The sequence below is a fragment of the Podarcis cretensis genome (assembly GCF_951804945.1).
Source record: "Podarcis cretensis genome assembly, chromosome: 16".
Taxonomy (NCBI): Eukaryota; Metazoa; Chordata; class Lepidosauria; order Squamata; family Lacertidae; genus Podarcis; species Podarcis cretensis.
This window is the reverse complement of record NC_137186.1, coordinates 14,896,048-14,908,139: the sequence shown is the minus strand read 5'-3', so window position 1 is coordinate 14,908,139 and position 12,092 is coordinate 14,896,048. Positions and strand designations below refer to the sequence as shown.

Here is a 12,092-nt window from a genome sequence, read left to right as displayed (position 1 = left end):
TCTCCCTATAAGAAAGTTCTTCTAGAGGTTTAGTTGGAATCTCCTTCCTTGTAACTTGAAGCCATTGCTTTGCATTCTGCTCTCTCTTGCTGCCCAATAAACAACCTGGAGATTAAATGGAGCTCCCGATTCTTTCTTTGCAAGCGGGGTGCACTGACGGTGAGCCTGCCTGGGATCGGCTGCGCTAGGGAGTCCCAGCAAGCCATCCTGGGTGCATAAGCTCCTCTTCTTTAGGGAACAGCTGCACTGCAGGGGGTTGCCCTAGATGACCCTCGCGATCCCTACCAATTCTACAATTCTATGATCCTAACACAGGGCTAGAGGCCTTGCTTGGCATGCAGAAAAGACCCCGTGTCCATAATGATTTCCAAATGAACAAGGGGGAAATATCTGTTTTCACTCAGGGGACGAAGGAGAAGGCCTCCAGCCAGCCACCCTCTTCCTCTCAACCTTCCTTACATGGCTTTGCCCGAGGACTTGCGAGCAGATTGCCGCACCGCATGCTTCCACAGCATTTCTTCGTCGATCCCCAGCGCGGCCAGGACCTGGGAGAAACGGCGCTCCACAGCCTGGCGGGCGTTGGCCTGGCAGGGAGAGAGGCTTGAGTGGAGACGCAGACAGGCCAAAGGCAGCGTAGTTTTTTTAAAAAACCCATACAAATGGCCCTATTGCCACACGCTGTGCTCTCTCGCTATCTCTGCTGCCATTTTGCTGGCTCTGCCAGAACAAAGGCAGCAAGTCTTCTCCTTTACAGGTAAAGGCCAGGAGGCAACGGATCGCCTTGCAAGGAAGTGATATTTCAGTGTGGCCAGCACCTACCCTCTGGAAGTCCCTGCCCATTGACATTTGTTCTGTTTATAGCCAGCTCATCCTCCCAAAGGTGCCCATGGCAACAAACACAGCGAAGCAGATGAGGCCTTGTTGGCGCTGATCTGCGGCAGGGCCTTTTCGGTGGCAGCTCCTGTTTGTGAAATGCCCTCCGTGGCGAGGTGTTCCAGTCTAAGAACATTCCTGCTTACGTAGGGCTGAAAGATACTGTTCCCGGGAACCCTGAGATCAGTGCTTGGAATAACATTTTTAGAATTATTATTTTGCTTAGAGGTTTTCCACATTGATAAATCAAGGCCGAGTGGACAACTCAAACTTGTGTCTCCTTGCACTGAACCGGATATTCAAGCTGCTATGCTATATAACCCATTGCTTCCCCTCCCCTCCCCCCCAGCCCCCTGGCCCCCGTTTCACCTGCATGACTCTCTCAAACAAGAAAGGTCTGCTCTCCACGCGGTCTTGCATCTCCTGCAGCTGCAATGTGTACTCTTCCATGCGCTGCTTCTCCTGCCTCCTGCACACCAAAGGGAGAGTTGGTAGGCCTTTGCTGCATTGTTCCTCTTCTGATCCCTCTACCCCAACCTGTAAATAACCAGGCCAGCTTCCCCTGTAGGTAAGTAGAACACCTGCTTTGTGTGAATCATAGAGTTGGAATGGACCGTGAGAGTCATCTAGGCCAGCCCCCTGCAATGCATGAATCTTTTGGGCTTGAACCCATGACCCTCAGATTATAAATCCGATGCTCTACCAACTGAGCTGTCTGGGCAACCCAGGTTCGATCCTCCCCAATGGCATCTCTAGATTTTAAAAGTCAGGTAGCTGCAGAAAGGAGGAGGAAGCTGTTGCCAGGAAGAATAATCCAGGAATGCGGCCCTCCAGGCTTTTCTGCCTGGCCCTTGGAATTCTCCCGAGGCCACACCCCTCACCCAAGCCACACCCCTCAGCTCTCCTCTATTGCCCTCCTTAAGTAACTTCCTCTGGCAGGAACGTGCCCTTGAACAACCCATAATCTTCCCAGAAACCTCTGTCATGCTCAAGAGCAGAATTGCTCCTTCCAGCCTTATGAAGATCGCTGGGTAATAATTTTGGCAGTCCTCGATACAACCCTAGTTGGCAGCCGAGCGCAAGCCAGAAAACGGGCTGTGTACACCTTTAAAGCACATCCGCCCGCCTCAAGAATCCTGGGCACTGTAGCTCTGTGAGGGGTAAGCTACAGTTCCCAGGGTTCTTTGGGGACAGTGAATGTGTTCTGAATGTGCTTTCTGTGGGATATAATCCACTGGAGCAGTCAAATACAACATTCCTTGTTTCCCTAGAGTGGACACAGGCAAGGGGATGTTACGCCAGCCAGTATAACTTCCTGTTCCACAGGTCTGAAGCGTCCTCCCCCTGCATGTGACCAGACAGGTGGGCATAACCCTGGCTGACTCCATAAAATGGTCGAGTCACGCAGCCATCTTTCTCTTGACGCCATTTTCTTCTCTTAATGTATTTTGCTGTCTGCTGGCTCTCAGCCAGCAGCACATGGGCTCAGTCTCCATATGGGATGAGCTCACACTTTGTTCTGTAATTACAAGATACAGCCTGCCTTCAGGGATTATACTGTGAACTGAATGTGAGTAAACATCTTGTTACTTTTAAGACTCTTGTGTTTTGATTCTTTTAAGAGAGATCGAAGGGGACTTGCCAGGAATAATCCAATCTGGGCAAGCGAGACTAGATTGCTTAACAAAAGAGAGTCAAACGAATCTGCAAACTAGCTTACTGCTGTATTGGGGGAATCTGCTCTGCTACATGACTCACTAGCGTGGAAGGATCATATTTAATCAATATATCCTTTCCTACTATCCTTAACAGTCGCGCACTTTCAAGGTATGGTGCACATGCAGCCCCTGTTCTTCCCCACAGCCCAGAGGGACTTTGCAGAAACCTCAAGCACGTTACCTGAGCATCTCCCGTTTTCTCTGCAATGACACGGAGGGGTGGTCCATGGTCTGGTACGTCGCCAAGCACTTGGCCACTTCCCGCTGCACTTGCTGCTCCTTCGCCCTGCGCAGCTCGGCTCGCCGCTTCTCCTTCCGTTCCTGCCTCTCCCACTCCAGCAAGAGCATCCTAACAAAAAGAGGCCAACCTCAGGCATGGGGAAACCTCTGGAGGTGAGGGTGAAGGGGTCCTCCAGGCAGGCTGGCGTTGTGTTCAAGTGCAGGAGGCCAGGAATGTAGGTTGGCTAAAGGGGATTGAAGGGCTCTGTCACCCGAGTGCAGCAAAGCCACTTTTAATAAAGAGGCCGACTTTTTAGCGGTGGGAGGAAAGCGATGGGGAAATGGATTGCAAAGGGTGAGGGCAACGAATAATGAAGATGTGTAATGCTCTGCAAGCAAACTGGGATGAGTGCCGTGCTGGATGCATGCTGACTGTGGTATAATCATATCAGTAAAGACTGGATGAATGAACACTCGGTAAACACGGTGTCTCAAGGATGAGCAATTCTGTCCATTGCAGTCTCTCATTTTTCCTACCTGAAGTTCCGTTCTCCACTTTTCCACATCAGTTTGTGATTTTTGTTTTAAAAAAGGTGAAGATTCACCAGCATTTTAGTATGATTTCCCCCCTTAATATAGACATACAGTCGTACCTCGGAAGTTGAACGGAATCCGTTCCAGAAGTCTATTCGACTTCCAAAATATTTAGAAACCAAGGCGCAGCCAATCGGAATCTGCGTTGGACGTTTGGGTTCCAAAAAACGTTCACAATCCAGAATACTCACTTCCAGGTTTGCCAAGCCGGGTTTGGGAGCCAAAACATTTGACTCGCAAGGCGTTTGACGTCTGAGGTACAATTGTACCTACTTGCAGTTTTGCTTAATATATGCATTTTTGCAAAGCAATTCTCCCCAATAAATCACATTTTTGTCTTATTTTCACTAAGATGGACATTTTTATGTACACTGTATGTTAGTGTGTGCATTTCTCTACACATTACTTAGCTGCAGAAGTGAATTGCAAAATTTAGGGAAGTGAGTATTTCAAAGGCGGGGGGCGGGGGGGCGGGGAATGTTGTTTCCTCTTTCAGAAATGGCGAATTAGGTTCCTCTTTAAACACAAAATGAATTTAATTTCTCCTCCATCCCTAGCTTTCACTTAGCAACTGTCAGCTTTTGGGGTTCTTTGTTTTAATGTTTAGCTGAAAATTTTGCAACCTACCACCAAGAAACCCCCTGGCCTTTCTCATTGGACTGCGGGAAATCATAGCACAAAGACTTTGGAACCGCCACGCCCCCTCCCCAGGTGCCCTGCTTACCTGTTGGCCTCTTGCCGCTTGTCAGAGGTCTTGGTGTGCATCACTGGAGCAACCATGGGGGGACCAAAGTCCGGGCAAGAATGGGCCCTCCAGTGAACCCCATACAACCGCCGGACCTCGTAATACGGGTCTTCTGGGTCCTGCTTGTCCTCTTCTCCAGAGAATTGCTGGGTGCTGCCCGTGGAGTGAAGTCGGAAAGGCTTACAGATGGTCAGCTTTGCTGGGTGGAGGAGAGCAAAGAGGCATTAATGTGACCCGTCCCAACCCACCTGCCCACATATCGTCACTTCGCAGCATATTAACTGATTAATTTAAAATATTTTTTATTGAAACTACGACAACAGCAATAGAAACAAACATCCAAACAGGAACTGGACCGTTTACAAGGATACACCGGATTACGAGTAAACTTTAAATGACAATGATTGCTCTTATAATCCAGTCTGTAGAAAAAAGGAGAAAAAGCAAAGAAAGGAAAACAGAGAATGGGGAAGAGAGAAAAGAAAGAGAGGCCAGCACACATTAGGGGGAAAGGCAGGTTATAAATGTAATAATAGTAATAATAATGTTATAAGAATTTTAAGGTCTCAAATACAGAATAAATGTTCATAAATGCACACATATCTAATTACATGAACCATGTGTCTGAAACGGTATAGGAGAACAATCTTGAAGCCATTTTGAATCTCTCAATGACCTCAAATATTCCTCTGCAGTAAAGGAGGCAAATGGGGAAAGCCTTCCCACTGTCTTTTTGCTTGCAAATCCTGTTTTAAGGGCGCATTTGTGTATGAATAGGGGGAGCCTGTGACCCGGATTTAGGAACTAAAGTATTAAATATGACAAAAGAATGGCCAGGCTGCCCAGGTAATGCAATCAGTGACCATTATCAGGTATCCTGGCAAACAGGATTTCTGCTGTAGACCGCCTCCTCTGTTGTAGACCGCCTCCTTCTGTGATGTATGTATGATGTTTGGGGGGAGATTTTGGTCTACAGGGTAGGCATTTTCAAAAGTATATATATGGGCTTGCGCACCATTGTTCAGAGTTCTCCTCCCTCCTGCGTGTGGTAAGTGGGGACCCTGTTGCAACAGTTCCCTGAATAAAGATCAGGCTTGCTAGCCGCTTTGCTTTTCAATTTACTCTAGTTTAGTGTTTCCCAACCTTGGGCCTCCAGCTGTTTTTGAACTACAATTGCCATCATCCTTGACCACTGGTCTTGCTAGCTAGGGATGATGGGAGTTGTAGTCCAAAAACAGCTGGAGGCCCAAGGTTGGGAAATACTGCCTAGTTGACTGTTATTTCTCCTACTAATAGGGAACCCACTTAAGGACTCTATATGGGCTCTGGAATACCTCATAAGGGAAAAGGAGCAGGTTTTTCCCCCTTATAACAACAACAATAGCAACAACAACAACTCACTTGACCAACTGAGTTGGACTTAGTTGGATACCATCCTTAATGTTGACCTTATGCCCCCCTCCCTTGCCCGTTATCAATGCATGACTGCTCCCCACCTTGATCCTTCCTCTGCTCCAGTTGCTCTTGGAAGCGCCTCTGGAGACTCTTGAAATTGGGGATCCTGCGGTTGATGGTGGGCTGGAAGGTCAGCTGCTCTTCCCTGTCGGTCTGGGCCCGGCCTTTGGCTCTCCTGGCCTCCCTCTGGGGAGCAGGCTCCTCGGGCTCTGTGGCCAGGCAGAGGAGCTCCGCTCGGAGTTTCTCTTCCAGCCGCTTGAGCGAGAAGCGCTTGTTGCTCCTGGGGCCCTGATCCTCCAGGCTCAGGAGCTCCTGGGTGAGCTGCAGCCAGCGGTGGCGCTCTTGGCGCATCTGCCATTTCCGAGCCTCCTGCCGGGAGTCCATCTTCCAGTAGAGAGGCAAGAGGGAGCTCCCGGGGGCCAGGCCCACTTGGCGGTGGCACTTCTGGCACGTGGGCCAGGGATCCTCAGGGACACCATTCGAGGGCTTGGGGTCTTTTGAGCAATGGCCTCCTTTAGGGCTGCCGGCTCTCAGGTTCCCTGGCTCTGGTGTGCATGGAGGCTCACGGAAGGTGGTGACAGAAGTCTGAGGGGACCTCTTCTTCTTGGGTTTCTCCAGGAGCCGGTCTTGGTACATGGCCTGGCCGTTGACAGAGATGCTCTCCCACATCCAGTGGAAGGGAAAGGAACCCGGTCGAGATTGCTTGGCAGATGCAGGAACTGGTGTAGGGCTTGGTGAGGCATTGCTGACATCTGGAGTGGGAGGTACTGGGTGCTGCCTGGGGGGGGGGAGCAGCAACACTCAGATTGGACACAAACCTGGTCTCCCCAACTCCCAGTTTTGGAACCCTCCTTCCCAACTTTGATTTGGATAATCAAAACACTTCCAGACCAGCAGCGTTTAGTGCATGGGTAGGCAAACTAAGGCCCAGGGGCCGGATCTGGCCCAATCACCTTCTGAATCCGGCCCACAGACGGTCTGGGAATCAGCATGTTTTTACTGTACATGAGTAGAATGTATCCTTTTATTTTAAATGCATTGCTGGGTTATTTGTGGGGCCTGCCTGGTGTTTTTACATGAGTAAAATGTGTGCTTTTATTTAAAATGCATCTCCGGATTATTTTTGGGGCATAGGAATTCATTCATCCCCCCCCCCAAAAAAAATATAGACCGGCCCCCCACAAGGTCTGAGAGACAGTGGACCGGTCCCTTGCTGAAAAAGTTTGCTGACCCGTTTTAGTGCTATCCATTTATTGCTCCTCCACTGTAAAACGGCACACAGAATCGCAACTGGTTTTTTACTGGCATTCTCTTGGGGGGGGGGCAAATCCTGCTACTTTCCAATCACACCAGTGGGTGTGTGACACAACTATGGAGGCAGGTGCTATTGAAGGGCTTTGGCTCAGTGGCAAAGAGAATTTTAAAGAACTGCAGTACAATTACAGCATCCGATGCACATTTCACTCGTGAACCTGGATAGCTCAGTTGGTTGAAGCATGGTGCTGATAATGCTAAGGATGCTAGTTCGATCTCCGTATTGGACAGAAGCATATTCCTGCGTTGCAGGGGGTTGGACTAGATGACCCTCAGGGTCCCTTCCAACTCTACAATTCTGCTATTCTATGTCATGGACTGGTTGGGTGCAGAGGAATGGTGGAAAGAACCAGCAGGGGAACCACTCAGAGAAGAAGTCTCACAGCCTGTGGGGCGATGATGGGACGATGTTGAGTGGTTGGAGGGAGAGGACTGGAAAGAAGAGTTTCCCGGAAGCTGGAGAGGTAACAGGGCTTAGTGAGCAGGGAGAGTCTGTGGCAGAGAGAAGTCCAGCATCAGAGGAAGAAGCTGAAGCAGGAGAGGAGGGAGGTGAAGGGACAGAGATGAGTCCTGCTGAAGAAGTATCACAGCTGTGTCCCCTTCCTGATGCGACAATCTCCCTTCCCCACTTGTTTCCCAGAACCCAGAGAGGCATGAAAAGGGCGGAGGAGAGGTAGGCTGGCTGCCTGCAGCCGCAGTCTCAGATTGCTTGGAAAAAGCCCTGCGGTGGAAGGGAAGGCTGTGAGGAGGCATAATCTCGGCAACTGGTTTTCACGGAGGAAGACCACTGGGAATGTGCTGCTCTATTAGGCCTGACATGCAACCCCAAGTCTTGGGGGATCATGTTTTTGCTAATAAAGAGTTAACTCCATCTTGGAACTGTGTAAATTGTAAAAATGCTCCTTTCAAAACTTGACCACTCTGTAAGACCTCAGACTGGGCAGGTTGTTTATTTTAAAATGATAAGCACAAACAGATCCTGCTCTGAATCAGGTGCATTTCCCTTGAATGCACCTGATTCCTTACATAGGATTCCTTACTTAGGATTCCTCCAAAGAATCCTGGGAACTGTAGCTTATTAAAGGCGCTGAGAGTTGTTAGAAGACCCCTCACATCACCCTTCACAAACTACAGTTGCGAGATTCTTTGGGGGAAGCCACAATTGTTACAGTAGTATAAAAACATAAAGGGACCCCTGACCGTTAAGTCCAGTTGCAGATGACTCTGGGGTTGTGGTGCTCAAGTCGCTTTACAGGCTGAGGGAGCCGGCATTTGTCCACAGACAGTTTTTCCAGGTCATGTGGCCAGCATGACTAAGCCGCTTCTGGCGCAACGGAACACCGACGCCAGAGCAGCGCACGGAAACGGCGTTTACCTTCCTGCCGGAGCGGTACCTATTTATCTACTTGCACTTTGACGTGCTTTTGAACTGCTAGGTTGCAGGAGCTAGGACTGAGCAATGGGAGCTCACCCCATCACGGGGATTCGAACCGCCGACCTTCTGATCGGCAAGCCCAAGAGGTTCAGTGGTTTAGATCATCCCTTACAGGAGTATAGGAATACTTTAAATGTGTGCTGTGGATGGGACCCCCCTAAAGCCCACGGCAACAACTTGCCTGCTCAGTTCTTGCTCTGGGTCTATGTCTGAGATGCTGTTGGCATTTGGGACTGTTTCCTCAGGCTCCCAGCAGGGCCTCCTTGCGGGGTGAGGGCCTCTCTTCTTTGCCCGCTTCATGCAGATCAGCATCCCATCACCAGCATCCAGGTAGTCCTCCTGAGTCACACAGAGATATTTTATAGCACCAAGGCTGGCTCCAGAGACATGCATTTGGGCACCAGGACCCTGAGCCCAGCAGAGGGCCCACCGTCTAAACCAAACCACACTTTCCACTTTGCACAGAGAAGATCGGTTGGGACATAAGAGATCCCCCAGTTTGCTCTTCCAGGTTAGGGTGGGGAGCCAAGAATGTCATGCCTGAGGGCCCACCCAAAATCCTAGGAGCCAGGAAACACTGGTAAAACACAGTGTTTTTCCAGTGGCAGTTTTACCACTGGGATGACTGCAGTGATTCTAGTGGTACCATCCGGGCAGGACTTTGGGGCAGAAGCGCAGGACCCCACTCAGCACAATGAGGCCTCCTAAATACAGCAGTAGGATGTATCCTTTTACAGAGTGAAGCTTACTTTTTGTTAACTTCTTCAGTGAGGAGCCTTAAAAATACCTTTTTGGGTGTGACGAATTCAAATCTGCTATTATTTTTGTGACTGGACAACACAAAAGAAAGTAAAATTCATTGGTCTCCCTAAAGCAATTTATTCTTTGCTTCTTCATAAAATGTAGACTTACCAAGAAGCAAAGAATAAATTGCTTTAGGAAAACCAATGAATTTTAATTTTACCTTCTGAAAATGTCAGTCATGCTAAATGATAATAATAATAAATAAAAACAGTATTAATATATAATATACAACTTCAAGGACTTGGCAATCATTTGTCATGATTTCTATGCAATTTTGCACACATTTTACGTACCAATCCAAACTAAATTAAATCAATATAACCAAGCAATATATTTTGAATTCCCAAGTCATGTTACAACTTTTTAGTGCCCCTCCTTTTGGGAACTGGTAAGCTGACAAATTCAGCAAGACCTAATTGCATCAGGAACTGCCTTACCACATTTCAAAGTAAATTAAGCAATGTGCATCGTGCTTTTGCTTTGAACTGTGCAATTTACAGACTGGCACACTGTGAAACGGAGGCTTAAAAATAGAGATATTTAGGCATGCGTGTTCACTTGCATTCTGCACCCTTTCCCTCCCCGCCATACAACTTCTGGTACAAGTTACGAGATCAAGTCCAAGGGGAACAATGACCGACTGAGACTCACTGAGAATTTCCCATCATTCACCTGGGCCCCATCACTCTCTGGCTAGGAGCAGGCAATCCTCTGACTTCCCTTAGATCTACCGCCCGGTTTTGAATCTTCCATTCCTGGGTAAGGTGATTGAGAGAGCGGTTGCTGAACAGCTTGGTAGGTTTCTGGATGAAACATCGGCTCTAGATCCATTCCAGTTCGGCTTCCGCGCTGGTCATGGGACCGAGATGGCTCTGGTCGCCCTAACAGATGATCTCCGCAGGCAGTTGGATCGAGGCGGGTCGGGGCTGCTGATTCTTCTAGACCTGTCAGCAGCCTTCGACATGGTTGATCACGAACTCCTGGACCACCGCCTTGCCGACGTGGGGATCCAGGGCACAGTCCTTCAATGGCTGCACTCGTTTCTCTCTGGTCGGGGACAGAGGGTGGCGCTTGGGGGGGAATTGTCATCCCGCCACTCCTTGGTGTATGGTGTGCCCCAGGGTGCGATACTCTCCCCGATGCTTTTTAACATCTTTATGCGCCCCCTCGCCCAGCTTGTCCGGAGTTTTGGGCTGGGCTGCCATCAGTATGCTGATGACACCCAACTCTATCTGTTGATGGACGGCCACCCTGACTCGGCCCCAGACACACTGATCAGATGCTTGGAGGCTGTGGCTGGATGGTTACGTGGGAGCCGGTTGAAGTTAAATCCTTCGAAGACAGAGGTCCTCTGGCTGGGACGGGACGACATGGGACTGAGGGGGCAACTCCCATCTCTTGCGGGGGTGCAATTAGTGCCAGCACCGTCCGTTAAGAGTTTGGGTGTAATCTTCGATTCCTCCCTCTCCATGGAGGCGCAGATTGCAGCTATAACAAAGGCGGCATTTTTTCATCTCCCCCAAGCTAAGCAGTTGGCTCCTTACCTCTCTTGCCCTGACCTAGCCACTGTGATCCACGTGACGGTCACCTCCAGACTGGATTATTGTAACTCGCTCTACGTGGGGCTGCCCTTGAGACTGACCCAGAGACTCCAGCGGGTGCAGAATGCCGCAGCGAGACTCCTTACGGGGTCTTCGCTTAGAGATCACATTCATCCGGTGCTATACCAGCTGCACTGGCTCCCGGTGGAGTACAGGATCAGATTTAAGGTGCTGGTTTTAACCTTCAAAGCCCTATACGGCCTAGGGCCCTCGTACCTACGGGACCGCCTCTCCTGGTATGCCCCACAGAGGAACTTACGGTCTTCAAATAAAAACACCTTGAAGGTCCCAGGCCACAGAGAGGTTAGGCTGGCCTCAACTAGAGCCAGGGCTTTTTCGGCTGTGGCTCCAACCTGGTGGAACGCTCTGTCACAAGAGACAAGGGTCCTGCAGGACTTGACATCTTTCCGCAGGGCCTGCAAGACAGAGCAGTTCCACCCGGCCTTTGGTCAGGGCGCAGCCTGACTCCCTCCTTTGGCAATCTTTACAAAACTTTAGTTTATGGTTGCCATCAATTTTGATTTTAATTAATTTTTATAATGTTGTACTGTTTTAGTGTTGTTAGCCGCCCTGAGCCCGGCTTCGGCTGGGGAGGGCGGGATATAAATAAAAATTATTATTATTATTATTATTATTATTATTATTATTATTCCAAGGGCCGGGTGGGTGGGTGTCTGGGGGCTGCATGCCAGTGGCATGGCCGCACCTGGCAGTTGGTGTGGCCTTGGTGGACACATTCACAATACTTCTCTCTGGTTTTCAAAGGCTTACACGTCCCTGTGAGGCAGACCACCCACCCTCAGTAGCAAGGGAAACACGCTTGGAAAGTATATGAGGGGCACAGAAGCATTTTGGCCATGCTGATATTGCTGAACTAAAACATCTATAATCCCAGGCCATTGGCCATGCTTGCTAGGGCTGATGGATGTTGTAGTTTAACCACGGAAGGCCAAATTTTCCTCACACCAAATATCACTGGATGGAGAAACCGTGACTTCACCTCTTTGTCTGTACAGTGCCTAAGGAAGGAGCATATTAAAACAGTGCTAATCTTGTTGTGTGTGTGAAGTATGGCCTCCGCTTATGGGAGCAAGAAACCCCCATTGCCCTCTCCAAGCTACCTGCTGTGGAGGGGAGCTCTCTGAGATCAGGCCCAAAAGCCGCACCCGCCCCTTTGGCTCATAGATGGTGCCGGCGATCCGGTTAATGGGGTCCACTGAGGGCTTGACACAGGCATTGGTTAGCACTGAGTGGCGATGAGGGTTCAACATGGTGCCCACGACAACATGGAAGGGGACGCATCAGCTTTTCAGTTACCACAGCAACCGGCCTAC

At 49.6% G+C, this 12,092-nt stretch overlaps 1 protein-coding gene and 1 long non-coding RNA gene across 3 annotated transcripts in view; one reads left to right on the top strand and one right to left on the bottom strand.

Annotated features, from left to right (window-relative positions):
• The window catches only part of LOC307205375, a 10,393-nt gene extending 5,121 nt beyond the window's left edge, over positions 1–5,272 (top strand). The window contains exon 3 of the long non-coding RNA XR_013833987.1: positions 4,571–5,272. This is a non-coding gene — a long non-coding RNA (uncharacterized lncRNA). The remainder of the gene's footprint in view (positions 1–4,570) is intronic.
• Positions 1–12,092, bottom strand: part of TSGA10IP (testis specific 10 interacting protein) — a 14,354-nt gene extending 2,262 nt beyond the window's left edge. The window contains exons 1-7 of one of the 2 annotated variants that reach the window (XM_079957573.1): positions 11,880–12,092; positions 8,531–8,692; positions 5,646–6,378; positions 4,129–4,348; positions 2,773–2,940; positions 1,243–1,342; positions 460–584 (exon numbers count right to left, since the gene is read on the bottom strand). In XM_079957573.1, coding sequence (XP_079813699.1) covers positions 460–584; positions 1,243–1,342; positions 2,773–2,940; positions 4,129–4,348; positions 5,646–6,378; positions 8,531–8,692; positions 11,880–12,029 — 1,658 coding nt within the window. In that variant the 5' untranslated portion in view covers positions 12,030–12,092. The remainder of the gene's footprint in view (positions 1–459; positions 585–1,242; positions 1,343–2,772; positions 2,941–4,128; positions 4,349–5,645; positions 6,379–8,530; positions 8,693–11,879) is intronic. The other variant, XM_079957574.1, reaches the window with a different exon arrangement.